This window comes from Panthera tigris, chromosome B3 (assembly GCF_018350195.1).
Source record: "Panthera tigris isolate Pti1 chromosome B3, P.tigris_Pti1_mat1.1, whole genome shotgun sequence".
Classification (NCBI taxonomy): Eukaryota; Metazoa; Chordata; class Mammalia; order Carnivora; family Felidae; genus Panthera; species Panthera tigris.
The window spans coordinates 97,147,004-97,172,653 of NC_056665.1; the positions used below are offsets into that span (position 1 = coordinate 97,147,004).

General features: G+C 37.0%; 1 protein-coding gene across 2 annotated transcripts in view; it reads left to right on the top strand.

Annotated features, from left to right (window-relative positions):
• The window catches only part of KLHDC1 (kelch domain containing 1), a 54,721-nt gene extending 31,048 nt beyond the window's left edge, over nucleotides 1–23,673 (top strand). The window contains exons 8-13 of one of the 2 annotated variants that reach the window (XM_042989644.1): nucleotides 130–188; nucleotides 4,974–5,086; nucleotides 6,751–6,823; nucleotides 12,101–12,185; nucleotides 14,311–14,363; nucleotides 20,384–23,673. In XM_042989644.1, coding sequence (XP_042845578.1) covers nucleotides 130–188; nucleotides 4,974–5,086; nucleotides 6,751–6,823; nucleotides 12,101–12,185; nucleotides 14,311–14,363; nucleotides 20,384–20,570 — 570 coding nt within the window. In that variant the 3' untranslated portion in view covers nucleotides 20,571–23,673. The remainder of the gene's footprint in view (nucleotides 1–129; nucleotides 189–4,973; nucleotides 5,087–6,750; nucleotides 6,824–12,100; nucleotides 12,186–14,310; nucleotides 14,364–20,383) is intronic. The other variant, XM_042989646.1, reaches the window with a different exon arrangement.
• Nucleotides 23,674–25,650: the final 1,977 nt, after the last annotated feature.

Consider the following 25,650-nt stretch of genomic DNA (forward strand, 5'->3'; position numbering starts at 1 on the left):
TCTGATGCTAATAAGTAAAAATAAGTAAGATGGAGATAGTCTATCTTTAACCTGAAGTAATTTTAAAACCAAAATTTTAGTCCATGAAAAATGTGAAACAGGGACTAATTTAACACACTTTTATTTTAGCAAACTAGGATGAATGATTTACACTGTCTGAACTTAGATACCTGGACTTGGTCTGGAAGGTACGTTTGAAATTTAAGTATGTTTTAATCGAAAGGCATTTGTGTGTGTGTGTGTGTGTGTGTGTGTGTTTGGGATCATAATCCAAATTTGAGTTTCTAAAACTGAATTAGTATCTTTTTCCTTCAGATTATATGTCTAAGCAAGGAATATACAGATTTAAATGCAGAGTTTGTTCTTAACCAAATTATATAAAACATGAGAATACCAGAGTTTGAAACTTGATTATGTAAAAGTACTGGTTTTATTCTAAGTATTCTTGAGAACTGGCCAGTAGAGGAAACGAAGGAAAGTTTGTTGGTGTCATCACAAGTAAACAGATAATGAAGTATGTAAAAGATTTTTTTTGTGGTTCAAAATATATATTTAACAATAGAATAAATATATTTAGGTATCACTTCAGCTGTTCATGTAGTGATATGGAATCAGAGCCATATATTATTCCAAAATAGAAATACCATTAAAAATGAAACTCCAAAAGTGCCAGGAAAAAAATATAGCAGATTGTCTTTAAAATCTTGGCATGGAGCAATCCCTATCAAAAGAACACCAACATTTTTCACAGAGCTAGAGCAAACAATCCTAAAATTTGTATGGAAGCACAAAGACCCCAAATAGCCAAAGCAATCCTGAAAAAGAAAACCAAAGCTGGAGGCATCACAATTCTGGATTCAAGCTGTTTTATAAAGCTGTAATCATCAAGACAGTATGGTACAGACACAAAAACAGACACCCAGATCAATGGAACAGAATAGAAAACCCAGAAGTGGACCCACAAATGTATGGCCAACTATTCTTTAAAGCAGTAAGGAATATCCAATGGAAAAAAGACAGTGTCTTCAGCAAATGGTGGTGGGACAGCGACCTGCAGAAGAATGAACCTGGAACACTTTCTTACACCATACACAAAAATAAACTCAAAATGGATGGAAGACCTAAACATAAGACAGGAAGCCATCAAACTCCTCGAGGAGAAAGCAGGCAAAAACCTCTTTGACCTTGGCCTCAGCAACTTCTTACTTGACCTGTCTCCAGAGACAAGGGAAACAAAAGCAAACATGAACTATTAGGACCTCATCAAGATAAAAACCTTCTGCACAGAGAAGGAAATAATCAGCAAAACTAAAAGGCAACTGATGGAATGGGATAAGATATTTGCAAATGACATATCAGCTAAAGGGTTAGTATCCAAAATCTATAAAGAACTTACCAAACTCAACACCCAAAAGACAAATAATCCAGTGAAGAAATGGGCAAAAGACATGAATAGACACTTCTCCAAAGAAGACATCCAGATGGCTAACAGACATATGAAAAAATGCTCAACATCACTCATCATCAGAGAAATACAAATCAAAACCACAATGAGATACCACCTCATACCTGTCAGAATGGCTAAAATGAACAACTCAGGCAACAACAGATGTTGGCAAGGATGCGGAGAAAGAGGAACCCTTTTGCACTGCTGGTGGGAATGCAAACAGGTGCAGCCACCCTGGAAAATAGTATGGAGGTTTCTCAAAAAACTAAAAATAGAACTACCCTATGACCCAGAAATTGCACTACTAGGTATTTGTCCAAAGGATACAGGAGTGCTGTTTCAAAGGGGTACATGCACCCCAATGTTTATAGCAGTGCTATCGATAATAGCCAAAGTATGGAAAGAACCCAAATGTCCATTGACAGATGAATGGATAAAGAAGATGTGGTACATATATACAATGGAGTATTACTTGGCGATCACAAAGAATGAAATCTTGCCATTTGCAACAATGTGTATGGAACTAGAGTGTATTATGCTAAGGGAAATAAGTCAGAGAAAGACAAATATCATATGGCTTCACTCATATGTGGAATTTAAGATACAAAACAGATGAACATAAGGAAAGGGAAGCAAAAATAGTATAAAAACTGGCAAGGAGACACACCATAAGATACTCTTAAATACAGAGAAGAAACAGGTTTGCTGAAGGAGGGGTGTTGGGTGGGGTGATGGCCTACATGGCAATGGGTATTAAGCAGGGCACTTGTTGCTATGAGCCCTGGGTGTTATATGTAAGTGATAAATCACTAAATTCTGTTCTTGAAATCATTATTACCCTATATGTCAACTAGTTCGGATGTAAATTAAGAAAATAATAATAATTTAAAAATCTTGGCATGGAGAAAGTTTTCCCAAAAATGGTTATAAACCCAAAATTATTAAATAGAAAGACTGACTTATAAGATCACTTAAGAATTCAATTTTTCTGGGGGCCCCTGGGTGGCTCAGTTGGTTAAGGATCTGACTGTAGGTTTCAGCTTAGGTCATAATCTCACAGGTTTGTGAGTTTGAGCTCCGCGTAGGGCTCTGCACTGGCAGCTCAGAGCCTGCTTGGGATTTTCACTTTCCCTCTTTCTGCTCTCTCTCTCTCTATCAAAATAAATAAATGAATATTTTTAAAAATATTCTGTATGTAGTTTTCTGTATAGAAAACTATACCCAAGCTAAAAGAAAAATTGGAAAATACAAACAAAAAACAAACTGGAAGTCATATTGCAGTATTTTTAACAAGGCCTAAATCCACAAGAACTCAGAAAATCAGTAACAAAAGGACAAATAATCCAGCAGAAAAATGGGCAAAGGACATAAATGAACAACTCACAGAAGAAATACAATGGGCAAAAATTATTTTAAATGGGCAAAATTATTTGGGCAAAATACAAATGGCAAATGGGCACAATGGGCAAAAATTATTTTAAAGGGCAAAATACAAATACAAATACAAATGGGCAAAATTTATTTTACAAATGGGCAAAAATTATTTTAAAGAGATATTCAACTTCAGAGACAATCAAAGAAATGGAGCTAAAAATAATTACAAATGCCCAATGTGTGCGGAAGTTGTAACAACATAATTAGTGAGAGCATAAATTGGTACAGTTTTTCTGGAAGGTAGTTTGGCAATATATTTAAAATGTAAAATGGAATTTCTGCTTTGATCCAGAGTTTCCCCAAAGACAGTAAGTGTGTGTGTGTTACATTATTATAAAAGCAAAAACTAGAGGTCAACCTTCATGTTCACATTTGGGGATTATTTAAATCATGGCACATTTGGCCAGTGGGCCGTCATGCTTCCTTTACCAAAGAAAGTTACACTTCATAGAAATATTCTACAACATATTAGTTGAATGAAAAAAAAGTTGCAGAATAGAATGTATGATCCTATTTATGTATTTTTAATAAACATGTTTATATGTGTATTAAAGCCTAGAAAGATTATACCAAATTATTATTATTTCTTATTGCTAGAGGACAGGATTATAAGAGAACTCTCCTTTTTAAAAATACTTTTGGAGCGCCTGGGTGCCTCAGTTGGTTGAGCGTTCTACTTCGGCTCAGGTCATGATCTCACAGTTCGTGGGCTCGAGCCCCGCATTGGGCTCTGTGCTGACACCTTAGAGCCTGAAGCCTGCTTTGGATTCTGTGTCTCCCTCTCTCTCTACCTCTCTCCCACTCACCTCTGTGTCTCCCTCAAAAGTAAACATAGAAAAAAATAATAATAAAAATAAAAATATTTTTGTTGGGGTGCCTGGGTGGTCAGTCAGTTAGCGTCTGACTTCAGCTCAGGTCATGATCTCACAGTACATGAGTTTGAGCCCCACGTCAGGCTCTGTGCTGATAGCTTAGAGCCTGGATCCTATTTCAGATTCTGTGTCTTCCTCTCTCTCTGCCCCTCCCCTGCCCACCTCTGTCTTTCTCTTTCTCAAAAATAAACATTAAAAAAAATTTTTTTAAATATATACATATATTTTTTAAATTTTTTAATTTAATATTTATTTATTATTGAGAGACAGAGAGAGACAGAGCACGAGCATGGGAGGGGCAGAGAAAGAGGGAGACACAGACTCCGAAGCAAGCTCCAGGCTCTGAGCTGTCAGCACAGAGCCCAACGGGGGGCTCGAACCCACAAACCACGAGATCATGACCTGAGCTGAAGTCAGTCACTTAACCGACTGAGCAACCCAGGTGCCCCTAAAAAAAAAAATGTGGTTGTTGAATGTTTTGTAACCAAAACAATTCTTATAATCAATACAAAAAATAAAAATATTTCCATTTTAGAAAAAAATATCTTCCACAAATGGCCCGTATTATTCTGGAACATTCCAGAATGCTGAAGAATGATGCCTTCTCACCTCCTGAATTATGAGTTAAACTTTTGTACTTATGTTTGTAATTTTCTAAGAATAGGACAGTATTTTTTAAAAATCTTCAGAGGTTTGTCCTGGATCTGGAATGGCTCGCATGCTTTTATTTTGAAGGTAGAATAGCTAGCATTTTAAGGCAAAGAAACTTTGGGAAATCATACAGCAAGTAAACCAGAGTAAAAGGAACAACAACAAAATCCCATAATATCCTCAAGGAAATCAGCTGAAAATATAAAACGAAACATGGGCCAACAGTAAAAAGTTACAGACATGAAAATGGTTATGTTGAAAAACTGGGGAAGTTATACTGATTAAACAAGAATGATGTTGCATATGCATTGTGAATTAACTAGGACTTTTAAATTTTCAGTCTGTGTTCTGTAACCAGGTGGAATAGACACTAAGTGGAAAGATTATTTAAATTCATCTAAGGATTTAAGAATATTTTTAAAATCTTAATACAGGTGGAGTTCATAAAATCAGCTGTTTTTAAAAGTAGTGAAGGCAGTTTTTTCCCCTTTAATCTGAGATTATCAAAACCCTTTTTATTTTGACTAACACAGTACCTAGATTTTTCTATTTTTTTTCCCTTGCCACAGGATTCCTGTTAATGGAGAAACCCCCAAACATCGGTCATGGCATACTTTAACACCAATAGCTGATGATAAACTTTTTCTATTTGGTGGACTAAGTGCAGACAATATTCCATTAAGTAAGTCAACTAAAGTGTAGCCTACAATTATTATCTCATTCTTTTTTCTTAATTGTATTTGATATTTAAGGTGTCTCTTTTTCAGATTTTCTGGTTTACCTTTATCCCCAACTGTATGATTGCATTAAGAATTAGAAAACTCTTTGCTTTAGTATCTTTGGCTCTCCATGTTCTCCTGTTTCCTAGATATATAGAAAAGAAAGGGTAGTTGAACCTAGATGAATTAAAGCCCCTTTCAACTATAATATTCTGTGATTCTGTGCCTTCCTGATTTTTGATCCCAGTACAGTGTAGGCTGGAATGGGGATTAGAACAGAAGGCTCTGGAAATATAAGGTGGGAAGGCAGTTGCTTCTCTTTCTGTTCCAGAATTGTAAAGAAAGTGCTTAGCCAGAATTTTTAAACTCCTGTCACTGCTGATCCCAATAGCTATGGTTTTGTAATGCAGGTTTTTTTTTTTTTTTCAGCAGTAAAACTGTGGCATCAGGAAAGACAAATGACTAAGTATCCACTTCCTAGTTTGACATAGTTGATGTTTCATGTTTTCTTAACCCAGAAGTTTTCTGTGGCTAGAGGTGTTTTGATAAGAAACCTTATATACCATTAAACTCATTTATATAATTCCATATGGGATCTGGAAACACGTATTTATTTTTCAACAAAAATGCATCAAGTATCAGCTTTGCATCCAGCAGTCTGCTGGACAACAGACAAACTCCAGAGGCTGGTTAGAGAAACAAGGGTTTCTAGCAGGGGATGTTAGTTATTACAGATTATTATGCTTCTCCAATCTGAAGGTTCGTAATTAAAAGAGATTTGGAATCTAATAACTAACATCTATTTTTTCATTAGGGGTTGTTTAATAGAACATCTTTTTGAGCTCTACTGTTTCTAATTCCTATTTGCTGATTTTGGTCATTGGCCTGTGGGAAATTCTATGTCCTAACTCAGTCCAGTCAGTTTCCTCCTCTATAGATTTAGTGTAACATACTGGTATTACATGATACTTAGAAGTTATTTTAATCTTGTTGACTATGATAATGGCATTGTGATTATGTATGTGATAATGCCGTTGTCATTCTGGAAAAATATGTCTCCTTTTATTTATTTATTTTTTTTTAATTTTTTTTTTCAACGTTTTTTATTTATTTTTGGGACAGAGAGAGACAGAGCATGAACGGGGGAGGGGCAGAGAGAGAGGGAGACACAGAATCGGAAACAGGCTCCAGGCTCCGAGCCATCAGCCCAGAGCCTGACGCGGGGCTCGAACTCACGGACCGCGAGATCGTGACCTGGCTGAAGTCGGACGCTTAACCGACTGTGCCACCCAGGCGCCCCAAAATATGTCTCCTTTTAAAAGCCATGTTTAGTGAAGTATATATGGGGAAAATGACAGGAGATCTAGGATTTGGTTTAGAATAACTGAGCCACAAGAGTAACAAAAAAGAGAGAAATGGAGAACATGTAGCAAAATCTTGATAGTTCTTGAACCTGAGATATGTGAGGGGTCATTATCATGTTCACTCTACCTCTCTATATCTTTGAAAATTTTTGTGAGAAAACATGCATACACACAAAAGATAGTTGCATAAATATAGCATGATAAATTTGGGGGGAAATGTACAAAGACCTAATCTTAATTTCTTAACTGTCATAATATTGCAGGTGATGGTTGGATTTATAATGTCATAACAAATTGTTGGAAACAACTTACACACTTACCTAAAACAAGACCCAGGTAAATATAGAACTTAAAGAATAGTAAAATAGTTAAGAATTAATCAAGTATTAAATATAGCACTGATTTTATAGTGTTTGCCTTTAAAATTGTAAATCATCAAGAAAGATATCTTTCAAATAAGCTTGATGTTACCCAAATAATTTAATAATCATTTCAAATTATGTCTGATTGTTAAAAATCGTCTATTCTGTTTTCATCCATATTTGCATATTTGAAAATGTTACTCTTTTAGGTAACTGTATAATCTTGCCTCATAAATATGAAAAGCCTAAGAAATTGGAAGTATCATATAATGTTAATATTTTTAATAAGTAGACAAGAATGGATTTGGCTTTAGTAGTTATTTGTTTTTGGAAGAGGTTTATTGCAATTTAATGAGAAAATAACTTTCATGTTAATAAAATAGATGGCAGATATTTATTTTTATTAACTGATATATTCACTTATATGAATTTTTAAAAAAGAAACATGTTAGTTATTTGTGATGCATTATAGAGAAAAAATTGTAGAAACAGCATATTATTATTAGACTACAGTTGATCCTTGAACAACACAAGTTTGAACTGCATGGGTCCACTTATTATATGGATTTTTAAAATAAATAAAATACTATAAATATATTTTCCATATGATTTTCTTTTTTTCCCATATGATTTTCTCTCTTTTTTTTTTTTCTAAGAGAGAGAGAGAGGGAGAGGGAGAGGGAGAGGGAGAGGGAGAGGGAGAGGTGCGTGGGGAGGGATAGAAGTTGAGAGAGAGAATCTCAGTCAGGCTCCATGCTCAGCAGGGAGCCTGACGCTGGGCTCAGTCACACGACTGTGAGATCATGATCTGAGCTGAAATCAAGAGTCAGATGCTAAGCTGACTGAGCCACCCAGGTGCCCCATCCCATATGATTTTCTTAATTACATTTTCTTTTTTGTAATTTGAGTGTAGTTGACACATGATGTTACATTAGTTTCAGTGTACAACATAGTGATTTGGCAAGTGTATACATTGTGTTACGCTCACCACAAGTATAGCTACCGTCTGTCACCATACAATGCTACTACAGTGCCATTGACTATATTCCCTATGCTGTACCTCTTATTCCCATGAGTTATTCATCTATTACTGGAAGCCTATATCTCCCACTTCCCTTCACCCATTTTTGAAAAATATTTATTTATTTATTTTGAGAGAGAGAGAGAGAGTGGGGGAGGGGCAGAGAGAGAGGAAGAGAGAATCCTAAGCAGGCTCCATGCTGTCAGCAACAGAGCCTGATGCAGGGCTTGATCCCACAAACCCATGAGATCCCGACCTGAGCTGAAATCAAAAGTCAGAGGCTGAACCAACTGAGCCATCCAGGCACCCCATCCCTTCACCCATTTTGCCCATCCCTCCATTCCCTTTTCCTCTGTCGGTCATCAGTTGGTTCTCTGTATTCATAGGTCTGATTTTGGTTTTTATTAGTTTGTTTATTCATTTGTTTTGTTTTGTTAAGTAACATTTTCTTTAGCTTACTTATTGTGAAAATACAGTATATAAACCATATAACATACAAAATATGTATTAATTGACTATGTTATTTGTAAGGCTTCTGGTCAACTGTAGGCTATTAGTGGTTAAGTTTTCAGGATCCAAAAGTTACATGCAGATTTTCAGCTCTGTGGGGTATCAGTGCCCCAAACCTCGTGTTGTTCTAGGGTAAACTGTACAGAGAAAACAACATTAGTATTGTAATTCTTTTTTTTCCCTAATTTGAGTGAGTGGTATAATAAAGATATATTCATAGGAAATTGATAGTCAGAACATTTATAATCATTATAGTTGGTAATAGATTTTACTGTTTTCATGCCATGTATTTAAGGATTTTTTTGCTACAGATTATGTATACTAGTGTGAAGTCAACTTAATGACATGCATTTCAGAAGTTTAATAAATGACAATGAAGTAACTTCCTTGAGAAAAAAGCCTGAAAAAAATTGTATATATTTCAGTGTGTACATCTATATTAATATGCACAAAAAATTAGAGTTTATCATAATTACATAAGTGATTCTTATATTTTCGTGTGTAGAAATTCATTGTAATGTATTATTTTAGCAATTTGGATCTTTTGAAATGTATTTTTTAACTTAAATAGTTTCATATTAAGATATGGGAGCCCAGAGTTCTAGTCCTTGCTCAGCTACTACCTAGCTTTTTGGCTTTGGGAAAGTTACTTAAAGAAACTGAGCATTAATTTCTTCATCCCATGAAATGAGGAAGCTGGACTAGAGACATTCTTAGTTCTCTTACGGTTGTTTGATTGCATTAATATTGGGCCAAAGTGGTATTAAGAATATGTTTCATTTTTAAATTGCTCCTATTTTATAATTCTATCCTTAATAAGTAATTAGAGCAACACAACTATTATCAATAATATATTAGTTAGAACTGAGCTATGTAAAGACATTTCTTTGAATTCAGCTGATGTGTCATGTAAATAATATGCTTTATTAGAATGTTTAGGTGATAAGTTTAGAACAGCTGTGAGAGGACATAAACTATCAGTCTGTAGACAAAACATCAGGTTGCAAGCTAGATGTCACCAAAATCAAGGCAGGAAAGGCTTTCCAGTGTTCTTCGATGATGAAGTCCAGGCCAGAGTTTCCCTAAGGCAGATAAGACAGAGGCAGATCTATCTTCAGGTATGAGGTGAGGAGGATACAGTTTAGTGTAAGGAGAACATATATATGTGGATGTATACTAATTTTTATGAGTGAGAGTTTACTTAACATCTGAATACGTTTTGTGCAAACTGTTCCAAGTTATACTTTAAAATGTGAACGGCCCAATTCTCCTCTTGTAATTCTGTGCAGGATTTCTCAACCTCGGCACCATTGACATTTTGGACCAAATTATTCTTTGTCATTAGTCCTTTGCAGTGTAAGATGTCTAGCAGCATCTTTGGCCTTTACCCACTAGATGCCAATAGTATTCCCCCACCCACCCACCCACCTGGAGTTGTGACAGTCAAAAACATTGCAGATATTATCAAATGTCCCGTGGGGGCAAAAATCACCCTTGGTTGAGAACCACTGTTCCACAGTGTACCACCCTCTCCTCCAGGTCTCACTGTGGTTAGAGCAAAGCTTGGGTGAAAGGCCAAGTACAAAGCCGTATCTAATTGCCTGTGTCAGTGGCTGTCAACAAGGACCCCTTTTTAAATGTGTCTGTGAAAGAAGTCCAATAAAGTATTGGCTTATAGAGCCTTAGGTACTTACTGTTGGGTCCCATGACTGTTGCCGAGGTTACACATGGCCTTCTCTCCTGGAAATTAAGCATCCCTTATATTCCATTTCCTTTATCCAGTCCCCATCCCCGACCCCACAACATAATCTGGGTGTTGATGAAGGTTTATGTCAATTTATGTTCTAACATATAAGTTGGAGAATTGGGCAGAGTGTTTCCTAAATAAAATCTCTTATGGCTCAGTTCTATCCTGGGTCCCGAGTGCAACTGTCCTTGAATGTGTGAGTGATTGTGTGAGGAAAGTATTTGATTTAACAAATTGTGCATAACCCTACTGTTTGCACTTGCTAAAGTTAAGTGAAAAGGATTAATGTACTAAAAATAATTTATGTGGTAATAAGGGGTAATATGTAATTGTTTGGGATGTCTTTTGCTGCAGCAATTTGGTCTATTAAGAAAAGTCATCAAAATTCTCTAAGAGTCAAAGCGATGACTTTGTACATTTCTTGATTTAGCTTCTAAAATTGAGAAATTTATGTGTACTTTTTTTCCTGAGAGTTAGAGCTCCCAGAAATCTTGAATTTTACAAAACTTAAGATTATTCTTTGTAAATACTGTGAAATTGGAGATGACTATGAGCTATCAGACCATTTCAAAAAGAACATTAGATGCTCTACTCTTATGAAATAACTTGTTTATTTAATAATTGAATATGTAATGCTGGTTTTTGTATTTGCTTTTGTTAATCAAGAGTTTTGGAGCACCTTCTGTGTGCAGAACACAATGTTTAGGTATTTTTGAAGAGAAGCATAAAATTAGATTACCCAGGTTCCAGCGGTGTGCTGGTAAAGGGCTAACAGCTGCTCTCCAGGAAAAGTAAAACCAAAAAGCCCAGCTTTGTAGCATTTTCTGGTTTCCATCATGGCCAGTTTCAAGCTACCAGCATGATGGCACCGAACATGGATTGGAAGAGGGATAGGCACAGTTGGTTTCAACTGGCTGCTAAGCCACTTCCAGCACACCACTGCCAAGATTTGACCTAAGGACCTCATGTGTGGACCTTTAGAAGACCCACACATCAAAGAATTAAAGGAGTGTATAGGACAGTTTATCTTCAAGTATAAGTCAGAAGATTATAAAATGTGTACATAAATGTTGAAAGGTGCTGACCAGAGAAAGTAACAGTCAATTAGTTTGGGTATTTGGAACACTTCCTGGGGATTTTGAGCCTGTGTTTAAGGCTCTGCAAGAATGATTTATCATCCTAAGCATAAGAAATGGGGTGAGCAAAAGCCTAGAGATAAATAAACCTTTCTCTTAGGGGATGAAAATAAATGAACTTGGATGAAGTAGAGGGTTCACTGCAGGGGGGGAGGGGCCAATAATTAAAACTTGTGGGAAAAAATAGCTGTTGGTTATATGAATATTAGGCTAAGAAAAATGGCACAGATGCTTCCTGATCAGGACATGTCCATGGTTAAAAACATTTGAAAATGTTATTAATCAGCTAAATGTAGCTGAGAGAGATTAGAGACAGAAAAACGAAGAACATGTTATGGATTTTGTACTCAGAGTGATAAGTAGTATGACAGTCTAAATGTGAAGGGAATGCCAGGTTGGGTTTGTCAGATGATGGGAACAGAGAACAGGAAAGAAAAGTAAAAAATGATGAAAACAGTAACATGGCAGAGAGTCCCAAGAAAATTGGGGAAAGTGTCCATTTAGCAACAGGATGATCAGTTCCTTTCTAACTAATTTATTTCAGTGAGAATATCTATGAGATAGAGGCTAGAAAAAGGTTGGGGGGGTATAACAGAAAAGAATTATTGGGTGGGGGGTCATTTTAATTGACATGATTTAATGAGGATCTAATCTTTTAGTGATTCTCGAGGAATATTCAAAATCTAACCTCTTTTAGGATATGCCAAAGTTCAAGTTCAGTCATGCCCATTTTGAAATAGATTAAATGTGAAAGTGTGCAATTTAAAATTGATTTATCTGTAACATATGGTTTCTTTCTTCATAGTATTTTACTCTCCTTATAATTTTCAACTATAGGTTATGGCATACAGCCTGTTTGGGGAAAGAAAATGAAATAATGGTATTTGGTGGGAGCAAAGATGATTTACTTTCCTTGGATACAGTAAGAAAATTTCCTATCTAAATATTTCCTCTGAGTAGTTTTGTTATTTAAACTAAATGGCTATTTAACAAGATTGTTGATGTTCCCACATTGCAAAATATGGAAGAACATGAAATGTTACTCTGTGGTGTGTGACTAATCTTCAGAATGAGTGGCTTTTGTGAAGCATTTGAGGATATTTTGAGTCTACAAATCAAAATAGGTTTATTAACCTCATTAACCAAGTTACTTTTTTATTTTTATTTTTTTAAAAATTTTAATGTTTATTTATTTTTGAGAGAGAGAGGAAGACAGAGTACAAGCAGGGGAGAGGCAGAGAAAAAGACACAGAATCTGAAGCAGGCTCCAGGCTCTGAGCTGTCAGCACAGAGCCCGACACGTATTTTCTTAATTAAAAAATTTTTTTTAATGTTAATTTATTTTTGAAGGAGAGAGAGACAGTGTGTGAATGGGGGAGGGTCAGAGAAAGAGAGACAGAGAGAGGGAGACACAGAATCTGAAGCAGGCTCCAGGCTCTGAGCTGTCAGCACAGAGCCTGATGCAGGGCTCGAACCCATGAACTGTGAGATCGTGACCTGAGCTGAAGTTGGACGCTTAACAGACTGAGCCACCCATGCACCCCCTTGTTTTTTAAAAAAATTTTTTAATGTTAATTTATTTCTGAAGGAGAGAGAGAATCTCTTTGGTCAAATTATTAAGAAGACCTTTTAAAGGATGACTCTTCCCTTTTCTCTTTGAGTCTCACCATAGTATGGATGTTTATAATTTTATCGAATTAAAAGATTTGTAAGGTATAGTTGATATTTTATAAGAATGTATATAATGTATACATAAACTAAGTAGAGTAATAAGTACCCATGGAATTTACTACCTCCCTCGGTAACTACAACATCAATGCTAGCTAGCTTCTCCCGTCAAGAGGAAACTAGTTTGAAATTTTTAAGTGTATTTTCTCTCTACTTTATGTGTCTTTTGCCACTGCTTCACTCATTTTAATTTTAAGATTAAAGCATTGTCATTTTAAAATCTGATAAAACTAAGGCCAAAGAAATAAATGAATAGCATTTGGAGAGTGTTGTTCTTTCACTCCTAGCACCTTGGGAAGTTCAGAGCGAGGTGGCCATGCTCATACTGTGCTGTGTTGGGACAGGAGTTGGGCATTGGTTGCTCTGGTTTATATAGGACATTTGGGAATCGAGGGACTTGGAGCCATCAGGGAGAGTGTGCTCCGGCCAGAATCAGCCAAGTTGGTGCCAGCTCTCTGGTGGATATCTCTTCAGACTAGTTCTCTCTGAAGCTGCACCTGCCCAGTGGCAAACCCTGAAATGAGCTGGTTTCTCTCCAGGGGGGTTGGCTGAGTTTGCAGTTTTGGGGACTCCAATTTGAACGTTATGTATATTGAAAGTTTTAGAACTTTTTGGCTAAGAATTCAGTGCTTCAACAAAAGATCAAAGCCACGACTTGGCATTTAATTAAAAAATAAACTTTGTGGTTTGTCTTCTTTTTCTTGGCACTAGAAATCGGTAGGATACAGAGTTTATCATTAAAACAGGAATTCTGATTAAAATCATCATAAATTATGGAATTCTAAAGACTTATTTGAAAGGATTAGGGACGTTTTCTGCCGACTCTTCCACATTACTTTCAGATGAAAGAATCATTATTCAAAAAATCTTCTGGATCTGAGATTTCCAGATGGGACCCTGTGCGAAAGAGAGACAAGAGAAAGAGATCTTAAAATAAGAGTCATTTGGAAGAGAAAAGTTCTGCTTAAAAAACAAAATAAGCTTGAAAACCACTACTTTTCTCATTTTGAACTCACTGTTCTAAGAGAAAAACATGTTTCTGAGTTTTAAATTTGCAGTTGTATAGGTTGTGGTTAGGTAGAAATTTGGTCGCTGAAAAAAGGTAGCAATGTAGCCAAAGTTTGTGTGGATAGCAGGTGTTTATATGTATATGTATGGTGTGTGTGTGTGTGTGTGTGTGTGTGTATGAGTAAATAGCTAGAGGGAGATTTATTTGCTGCTTTACGTAATCTCTGTTACATTTACAAAAAGAAAATATTTAATTAATGCAATTTTATTATTTTGAACACCTTTATAATTCTTTTTTTTATGTTGATTAGGGCCACTGTAATGATTTACTGATCTTTCAAACACAGCCCTATTCACTACTCAGGTAAGTATTTTCATTATATATACATATTTATAACGCTATAAATATAGGATAATTTCTTTCGTCTTCCTTTTTGGGAAGCAGTATAATTTTTCAGGTAGATTAGGATTTGAACTTAATAAAATATTTACATCTTCCGAAAAGTATAGTCAAGTTTGTAATAGTGAACCATACACCAATGTGATTTTTAAAAATTAAAATATGCAGTATAATCATTTTTATTTTGTGCATAAAATTGCATTTAGTTCATATGGGAGTATTAAACACACTGTATTTCCTTGATTTAAGTCTGAAGTTTTTCATATTTTAACTCTTAGGAAATCTGTGTGTCCAATAATAGACACACATACATATATATGCATTTACTTTAGGAGAATTTCTTTTTTAACACCAAATCTGTTATTAAGTTGATGGTGTGATGTGGTGTCTTAATTCACACACGCTTGCTTGCTTATTTATTTATTTATTTAAATTTATTTTGAGAGAGAAAGAGAGTATGTGAGCTGTGGGAGGGGCAGAGAGAGAGGGAGAGAGAGAGAATCCACACTCAGAGCAGAGCCTGACTCGAGGTTTGAACCCGTGAACTGTGGTATCATGACCTGAGCCAAAATCAAGAGTTGAATCCTTAACTGACTGAGCCACCCAGGCACCCCTCGAATATCCTTGCTTTAAATTTTTTTTTTTTATGTTTTTATTTATTTTTGAGACAGAGAGAGACAGAACATGAGCAGGGTCAGGACAGACACAGAATCCAAAGCAGGCTCCAGGCTCTGAGCTGTCAGCACAGAGCCTGACGCGGGGCTTGAACTCACAGACTGTGAGATCATGACCTGAGCTGAAGTCGGATGCTTAACTGACTGAGCCACCCAGGTGCCCCTATTCTTGCTTTAAAAGGAGTATATAAGAGGGATAGTTGGAAGATTGGGGAAGAAGCCCCTGTTTCTGTCTGAGAGTCAGGAGGAAGGTTCTGAGCGAAGTAGAAGTGGCCCAGTGAACAAGTGTGGTGTTTTATGCAGGAGGAATAACACGGGTGAAGGCACATGAGAGAGACATATGTGTTGTATGTCAAGGAGTAGGCTATAACTTCTAGACGTTCTACAACTTGGACCACTTCAAAACCATTGGACCAGCTCAAACTGGACCATCCTAATATCTTTCATAACTGCTCCTTCTCTTATTTCAGTGGTTCCTTCTGTTACTGCACATTAGAATCTCATAGGGAACCTCAAAAAGTATTGATGGCTGTGTTCTATGCCCACATGTTATGATTTAATTGATCTGGGGTGTGGCCTGAACTTAGGAATTGTTGAAAGACCCCAGGATAATTCTAATGTGCAGGCAGAGTTTGGAAGTTGCTGATGTAATGATTATACTGCCTTGTATTATTACTTACCTTTTGCTGTGAACGGAACTACTTTCCCAAAGTAGATTGCAAGTTCCTTATATACAAGGATCAAAAAATACAGTGTTGGAGTGCCTACCATGGGCAGGCACTGTGCTATAAAATGAAAAGTCATGATCTTTCCCTTGAATTGTTAATAATACAGAAGGCAGGGTTTCAACAACTATAAAAGAAAAATAATGTTGCTTTAAGAGTAACATATACGAAGTTAATGAGACTCGTGGAAGAGAAGGCCCTCTGTCCACGTGGTTAAGATGGTGAAGGTTAGGGGAGTCTTTGCGTAGGAGGGAGGGTTCGAGACAATTTGCTATGAACAAGCAGTGCATGGGGGTTAGTACAAGATACACGAGTGCGGTATGTTCTGGAAACTGAATTCCTGAATATTCCTGAGACAAACATATGAGGTAGGGAGTTGGACAAGAAATCAGCAACCATATATCATCCAGAGCCTTGTGTTTCATGAAGATAAGTTTATATTATCTAGTAGATCAAGAAGCATTGACTAATTTGGAGCAGAGGAATGAGATGTTAATATTACAAATTAGATGTTATACATACAAAAATAGATGTTAATTGACTATGTCATCTGTAAGGTTTCCTATCAACAGTAGGCTATTAGCAATTAAATTTGGGGAGAGTCAAAAGTTATAAGTGGACTTTCTAGTGCATGGGACCTTGCTACCCCAACCCTCTCACTGTTGAAGCTATATTTATTTATACGTTAAGGAGAAGAACCAGCTGTTGGAAACACAAGAAAATGGGGCGCCTGGGTGGCTCAGTAGGTTTAACCTCTGACTCTTGACTTTGGCTCAGGTCACGATCTCAGGGTTGGTGAGTTCAAGCCCCATACTGAGATCTGCGCTCACAGCACTGAGCCTGCTTGGGATTCCTACTCCCCCCTCTCTGTTCCTCCCTAGCTTGCTGTCTATCTCTCTCAAAATAAATAAAAATAAACTTAGAAAAAAAAACACAAGAAAATGAAGGAAAAATTGGTGCAGCGGGGTCTCGAGGAGGTGGGTTTTAGTGAACAGGTAATTGAATTAGTCGTTGAGTAGAGCAAAAATACTTTTTAAATAATGAAGAAAGTAGGGATGTAGAGGCAGATGAATTTGTTGGCTGGGGGGCAAAGCACTGAGAAAGCGTAGTTGGTAGCAAGGTAAGAAAGAGGAGAGGTGAGGACATGGACTTAGGAGTGGAGAAGATTTGAAATCACTGCTGCAGTGGCTTTGAGAAGATACCAACTGGGGCTGTATAACACAGCACTGCAGAACACTCAGGGGGCTCAGCTGAGACCTCGGAGAATTGAAGGGATGGGCCCTGTCTGCGGAAGCTGGTTTTCTCCAGCCCCACTGAGCAGGTGGCTGCTGCAGAAAGGAGCTGGCTGACTGAATTCTCCCATGGTTGGAGTTTAGCCAGGGTGATGTAACAGAGGGACAGCGGAGACGGGGATGAAAGTTTCTGGCAAGAGAATGAAGTGCAGATGGACCGGGCTGGGAAGGAAAGGAAGCTGAGAACGGAGGGGACTTACAGTCTGGAGAACTGGGAAGAGCGAAGGGAGTGCGCATAGGAAAAGGATGTAAGGCTTCTGGTCCCTCCTAGAGGAGAATCTGGAAGTGGAAGGTTTTAGAGGCAGAACTGTCCTGAGGTTATAAAGACTCAAAAGAGTTTTCCACACAAAGTTCTCAACAACAGGGGCGGGGGGAGGGTGCACCACCTGCAGGTGAAATGACAGCAGCCTGGAGCGACAACAAATACTCGAGTAGCTCCTGGACTGTGTTAACGGAGACACAGGAGAAGTGGCACTCTTTTCTCAAGAAGGCTGCAGGCTACGCACTTTTCTTAGATTTCAGTTAAAGCAAGGGCAGGAAGTCAGAGGAAGTGGAGGTGTTTGCAGACACAGCTGGTGTTCTAAAAAGCACAGAGTTTGGAAGGGAAGATAAACAATGATGGGGAAGGTGGACCAGCATAGAAATGAGAGAAAGGCACAGCAGAGACTGGATGGGCTTGTGTTTGGGGCTGGGACTGAGTGTGACTATCAGTCAGGCTTCTTGGTGTCACCCTTTGCCCCTAGCACAGTGCTTCTGCGAATGCGTACACACCCTTTCACACCCTTTTCATGCTGGGCTCATTTTGATGCATCAGAACTTGAATTAAAAACAAAAACCAAAAAACCCGTTGACTATAGCAGGAATTTAGTGGTATTCTTGCGTGAGGTGTATTCACCACAACCAGTGGCCCATAGTGTAGCCAGAGCAATCTTTTTATTTTAAATTATTTAATAATAAATGATTCCTTTTATTTTAAATTATTTTAAATTCTATTTAAATTTTAAATTTAAGTCAGAAGGCGTTTGGCACCTGCTGTGTTGAGGCAGTGGAAACAAATAGGAATTTGCCGGCAGAGGCTCCTCATCTCAAGATACTTGTCTGATCTAATGTATTTGTGGGATCATGCTCATCGTACATTTGGATACATATATAGGTTTAAGATGAAATACCGCTGGTGCTTATTCTGATAAAAAAAATAAGATGTATTTACCAAGAAAACTCACACAGTATGAAAGGTATATGGTAAAAAAAAAATCACCTTTGAGCCATCGTCCACAATGATCTTTGTTAAGAGTTTGCTGTTTATCCTTCCACACTTTAAAATGAACCATGCTAAGAGGCCACTGGAACCTTGAGAGCAGTATACATATGCATGTATGCGCTCACGTGTGCGTGTGTGTCTAAAGGGTCAAAGTATGCATCCTGTTTATAATCTGCTTTTGAGACTCGTACTGTGGGTATCTGTCATGTAAACATATAATCATTCAGTAATTTATAGACCTATATTTATGTTCGTAATGGCTGTCCAGTGTTCTGTTTCATGGAAGTACAATTTCTTTACTAGTGTATTGATATTTATTTAGGATATCTCAATTGGGGGCTATTATTAGAAATTTTGTGTTGTCATATTCCTGTATATGCTTTTGGAAAACTTGCATGTCTCCTCAGGAGAAACTCCTGGAAGGGCTGTTGGTGGATCAAGGCACGTGCACATTTTATACTGTGATGATCACGCAGTGGCTCCCACTGCCTTAGGCAAACCGCACATTCCTTACTGTGGTGTTCAGGGCCTCCACCTGTCTTTCTACCTCATTTCCCGCCATGTCCCGCTCTCACCATTCTCTAGCTATATTTGAACCACTCAGTTCCAGTTTCTGGAATAAATCTTATATCTCATTTCTAGGGCTTTGCAGGTGTGTGTCCTCTATCATGAAAAATTTGTTGAGACTCTCAAGGTCTCGGCTTGGACATCCCATCTGGAAGGTTTCCCTGGCTTGCTGTGGTTGTCTTCGGTATTCTCCCTGTCTGGTTCCCCTAGAACCCTGTACCTGTCAAGGCCATGTCTTGTTATCCCAGTCTCAACATTGTTGATCCTCACTAAATCGTAATCTGCCTGAAAGCCAAAATAGGGTTTTTCTCAGTATTGGATTTCCTGCTCCTAAATAAGCTCCTAAATAGTGCACACGAATAAATATTTGTTGAATCAGTGAATGAATAGCAATGACAGAGTCCGTCTCCTCATCTGACTTGTCCCTTCTCCCTGGTGGAAGGGACACAGGAGCTATTGTGTTAACATAGCCGCAGAGTTAAACTTACATCAAGTGTAAGATTTGTGTCATTCACCTGCACATCTCCCGTGTCTGTGTACAACGTTTTCACTCTCCTTGCTTAGAGTTTTCACAGAGAGAAAAGTCTTCCTGAAAGTATGGAAGATATAAATATCTAAATCCTTGTAAAAATGACAACTGAGGTTAAGTACAGCAGAATCAAGTGAATTTATTTTTAAAACTTTTAAAAAAGATTTGCTTCCCTGTTTGATTTAAAGCTTATCAGTTGAAATAGATGCTTTTTTGATAGCTCATCAAGTTTCTTTCGGTTTTAAAATGCAAAACCTTCTTCAAAGTAGCTTAAGATAAAAAGGGAGTTGTATTTGGAAGGATTCTACGAGGTAGTAGAATCAGAGGGGAAAAATGACCACCCAGACTCCCAGGATGGGAGAACCTCAGGTGGGGTCTCATTGGCTCTTTCTGCATTGCTGTTCCATTCCTCTCTTCAGACCTAGGGGTCAGTGTCAGTCACTAAGTCACATGTGCCAGTGAAGTGAGTTACAGTGGGGGGGGTGGGGGGGGGGGGTGGGGGGGGGACCAGGTCACTTGGCGTAAAAATGGATGTTAGATGCTTCATCTTGCGGCGATGGAAGAAAAAGACAGTTCTCAGAGAAGAGTAAGTGGTTATTGGACTAGGAGGATAAATGAAAAATGATCTGCTACAGACTAACATGATTTGAAATGAAATCTGAATCTTTTCTGTTTAAATAACATTATGCATGGTGCATAGTAAGTTGAAATTTCTGTTTCCATGGGCTTTTGGTCAGATATGGCCTTCAGGCTATAAAAATATACAATTATTGTGGTGCTCTGGGAAGAACACGTATCCTATCATGTTCCAAACAATACAGAGGAAATATGTTATCATGTAACAATTTTATAATAATTTTTTTAAGAATACTTACCTATAAATATTTTATAAGTTCAGATTCAAAAACTAATAATTCTATAATATTTTATTTACAGGTCATGCCTAGACTGCATTGGTAAAAATGCTATAATTTTAGAAAGTCAGATATCTTTATTACCTCCTAAACTTCTGCAACAAGTGCTCAAAAAAATAACATTCTGGACTGCAGCTAATCACCGAGAAGAACAAAGAATCCAAAAAGAAGAAACTGAAAATAAGTATCAGTGGATCAGTAGCAATTAAGTTGTCATATACTCTCTATATTTAATATGTGTACACATTTTAATCAGACTGTATATTTACCCCCCCCCCAAAATTGGAGGATTTAGAAGATAAAATTTGAAACAAAAATGCTATGTCCTAGTGATTATAGGCCATGGAATATATGGGAATAAGATGTTAATGGAAGATTATATTTTATATTTGTAAACTAATTTCCTAATTAGCTGCAGGAAGAAATATACTTTCTGAAAGTACATACAATTGTAAGAGATTTTAACTCACTGTGTACTCTTTACTGAAAAGTTTATATGAATTTGAGGAGAATGAGAAATTAGCCCAAGGACTTAAGAAATCCCCCAACATAATAATAGATAAAAATACTATACATCAACTTTCAGAAAGAATGGATTTTCTCAAGCCACTTAAACAGTATCTAAAGTTTCTTATTAAGTAATCCAGTAATTTAAAAACTTCTCCTTCAATAACTGATGCAGCTGGGCAAAATGATAAAATAGGCAAGCGCCGATATGGATTAAACAGTGGACTCCTACCCTTTAGCCCTTACCTAGTAAAGTCTTATTAAGCTTCATTGTAACTTGTCCCCACCTTTATTTGAATAGCAGAATAAATGCCTTCAGTTGTCTTTCATTACCCCTAAGTTACTAGCTAATCCAACTTTATAAAGACCATGTTTTAAAGTGTCTAAAGTGGAGATTAACTTATCATACAGACTTTGAAATATGGGGAAACAGTAGATATATTAGCTTTTGAGACACATCAAAATATATTTTTGCCCTGGAAGAATGCTTCTAAAGTAGTTTCTGCAAGTAATGAAATGGGATGGTAACTTAGTAATTTGCCTTTATAGAAACCCTGCTATTTGGCCCATAGGGAAATATGTTGTCTTCCTATTTATTTTCAGTATTACCTGCCTATACAGAAATAGCATACTATATTTATATTCCTTTAGCCAGTACTTTTGCCATAATTAAGAAGTTACTCATATTATCACAGTTATACACTTTCATTGAATTACTAATAACAATGAATTATTAAGAAGCTCAGTATATAACATTATTCTCCCTAACACCACCATTCAAGTTATCTCTAAAATTTAAAATACTAGAGAGAATATGTTTCTATATTGAAATATATATGTAATTTATAATGATAATTATAGTAGTTTGTAGTATCTCATTAAATTTTAGATATATTTTATATATATGCACCATATTTTGGATGTGTAAAGGCTTCTATTTATGTATTGAAATACTTTGTGCTTACATTTTATTTATTATACAAACTCTGTAGATATACTATTTTCCTAGTTTTGTTAGTGTAAACCAGTCATTAGAGTCGATTGTGCAAACAAGATTTCAGTGTAAGTTTTCTTTTTCTTTTCTTTTCTTTTTCTTTTTTTACTATTTTGAGGCTGAAAACAGATTTAGAAAAAGGATCTCACAGGCAACATACATCCTAGAAGTAATTATTACTATGAACTTCTGTCATCAGCATTTTTTAAGGGGAAAAAATATGAAAACCTATTGGATAGGGATACATGACATTGAATTGAATGAACATCTTTTAAAGTGTAGATTATGGGAATTTAAATTCTAGATTAGGCAGACACCTCTCTAGCCTCTTAGAAAAACACTTCTGGTTTTAAATGGTTTACTTGGAATGTTAAAAGTTGGATTCACCCCCTCGAAACACACTGGCGTTTAGGCTTCACGAGAAATCTGTTGCCTGTGGCACACAAAGCCGGCGCTGCTCTTTTTTGACTTAATATACTGTGCTGCTTCAATAGTAGGAGTGGAAATTCTGATCCTTACCTGCAAGTTCCCCAAGTTGACTTCAACCAGGTTTTGCTTCTCTTCTGTTAGGAGCGGTAGAAATTCTGGGAGCCTGCAAAGCTCGTTTCAAAGCCTCAAAGCCAAGCATTATTAATCCTTCACTTCTCACTAGCTGATGGTTTCCTATCAACTCTTGTGCTGCTGACCTCCATGGTGTAGAGGAGCCAAAGACAGTGACAGCCTCAGAACTTTCTCTCGGAACTCCCCTTGTGGGCTCTCTGTTCGGAAAACAATTCTGCAGGGGTTGATAGTTTTTTTCAGGTGGTTCACAAAATAGGTTTCCAATCTCGTCCTCAAGGAAAAAGGATTTCTGGCCATCTTTATTTTGTCTTTCAGGATATTTTTCCAGTTGTCAGGAAGGATTCTTTTGAGCATTAATCATCTTTAGTGTGGTACAGTAAATAGCCCATCTAAGTTAGTGTACATTTTTTTTTCCAAATAGTGTCTTTGCACACATACCCTTAAAAAATGATTAGCCTTTGGATAAAAGCTTAAAAGTATTCTTTAGAACTTTTTACTTTCAGTCCAGGATGAAGTGGTGCTTTCACTAATACCTTATTTATATTGTACGTGTATGTGAGAGAGAAATAATATAAAGTCACGAATTTTCGGGGTAGTATGTACTGTCTGAAAAAAAATTTTGACTTCAGAAAATTTCAAAAGAAAAGAAGCAATTTTAAGAAACATAATGCTCCCTGTCCACCTTGTGTATGTGTGTGTGTATGTGTGTGCGTGCACATGCATATGCGCACACCTGTTTTTTCATTGTATTAATGTGATTCTACTGGAATTTCTGGTTTGATGAGGTTACCATACAGTCCAGCATGTGGGTACAGCAAGATCATTCTTTATCACCCTGTTACAGACTGAATGTGTTTCCCCCAAATTCATATATTGAAACCCTGCTCCTCAATCAATGTAGTAGTATTTGGAGGTGGAGTCTTTGGAGGTCATTAGGTTTAGATGAGGTCATGAGGGTGATGACCCCATGATGGGACTGTTGTCCTTATAAGGGGCAGACACCAGAGCTCACTCTTCTCCTGCCATGTCAGGATGCAAGCCCATGAAAAGGGCTCCCACCTAGGGTCGAATCTGCCAGCACCTTGATCTTGGACTTCCCAGCCTCTAGAACTGTGAGAAATAAATGTCTGTTGTTCACACCATCTGGTCTGTGGTATTTTGTTATATCAGCCAAGCTAAGATGCACCTGCGGTCCAAAACTTACATTAGGGTTCATTCACTCTTGGTGGTATACATCCTACAGGTTTAGACAGAAGTATAACAACATGTATCTACCATTATAGTAGCATATAAAATAGTTTCACTGTCCTAAAAATGCTCTATGCTCTGCCCATTCATTTCTCCCTCCCCACTAACCCCTGCAACCACTGATCTTTTTGTTTTCTCCATAGTTTTGCCTTTTCCATATGTTATATAGTTAGAATCCCATAGTATGTAGCCTTTTCAGGTTGGTGTATTTCTGTAGTAACAAGCATTTAAATGTCCTCTGTATGCTTTCATGCTTGAAAAGATCGCTCATGTCTTTGCACCACTGAATAAGAATATTCCATTGTTTAGATTGAACCAGAGAAAATTTTTAGGATCTTCTGCATAGACAATCATGTCATCTATGAACAAAGTTTTGTTTCTTCCTTCTTAACATTTTATTTCCTTACTGCATTGGTGATGACTTCCAGTACGATGTTGAAAAGTAGTTGTGAGAGGGGACATCCCTGCCTCATTCTTGATCTTAGTGGGAAAGCTTTGAGTTTCTCATAGCACTAAGTATGATGTGAACTGTAGGTTTTTGTAGATGTTCTTTATTAAGTTGAAGTTTCTTAGTTTGCTGAGTTTTTATCCTGAATAGGTGTTAAATAATTTTTCTGCTTCTACTGATATGTTCATTTGATTTTTCTTTAGCCTGTTGATGGTGGATTCCATTAGTTGATTTTTGAGTGTTGAACCAGCCTTGAATACTGGGGCTAAGTCTCTCTTGGTCATGGTGTATCTCTCTTGGTCATGGTGTATAATACTTTATTTTTTTGGATTTGATTTACTAATATTTTGGTGAGGATTTTTGCATCTGTGTTCATGAACAATATTGGTCTGTCATTTTCTTTTCTTGTGATGTCTTTGTCTGGTTTTGGTATTAGGATAATGCTGGCCTCAGAATGAGTGAGGAAGTATTCTTTGCTCTATCTTATGAAAGAGATTATAGAATATTGATATTTCTTTAAATGTTTGTTAGAATTTACCAGTGAACCCATCTGAGCCTGTTGTTTTCTGTTTGGGTAGGTTATTTATTATTGATTCAACTTCTTTAAAATTTTTTAGAACATTTTTATTCATTTTTTGAGAGACAGAAACAGCATGAGCAGGGAGGACCAGAGAGAGAGAAGGAGACACAGAATCTGAAGCAGGCTCCAGGCTCTGAGCTGTCAGCACAGATACCTCCCAAACCCATGCAAGATCATGACCTGAGTCAAAGTCGGCCGCTTAACAGACTGAGCCACCCAGGCACCGCTGGTTTTATTTCTTTAATAGATATAGGCTTACTCAAAATGTCTGCTTTTTTCTTACGTGAGTTTTGGCAGATTGTGTCTTTCAAGGAATTGGTCCATTTCATCTGGGTTATCAAATATATGAGCAGAGTTGTTCATAAGATCTCTTTATTATTCTTTTAATGTTCATGGGATCTGTAGTGTTGTCCCCTGTTTCATTTCTGATATTTGTAATTTACGTCTTCTCTGTTTTTTCCTTACAGAGCCTGGCTTAGAGGCTTACTGATGTTATTGATCTTTTCAAAGAACCAGCTTTTAGTTTTCTCTATTTCTTGTTTTCAATTTCATTGATACAGCTTTAAAAAATTGTTTTCTTCCATTTGGGTTTAACTTGCTCTTCTTTTTCTGGTTTCCTAAGATGAAAACTAGGAGGGTTGATGTTACATCTTTATTCTTGTCAAATATGTATACGCATTCAATGCTATAAGTGTCCCCCTAAGCACTGCTTTCACCCATCCCAGAAATTCTGATAAATTGTAAACATAGTGGCAGTGACTAGGGAAGGAGTTTTAGGCTATGAAAATCTGAGTGAGGAAAGCCTGTGTTAATTGTTCAAAGTATCCTTTCCAAGCAGTGGTAGCAGCGTGAAGATGGGGAAGAGATAGGATAATAAAGCACACTCCTCTCACCAAACACATCCAAGTAAAGTGGCACCATTACATTAGGGATTTAAGACGCATTCAGGTA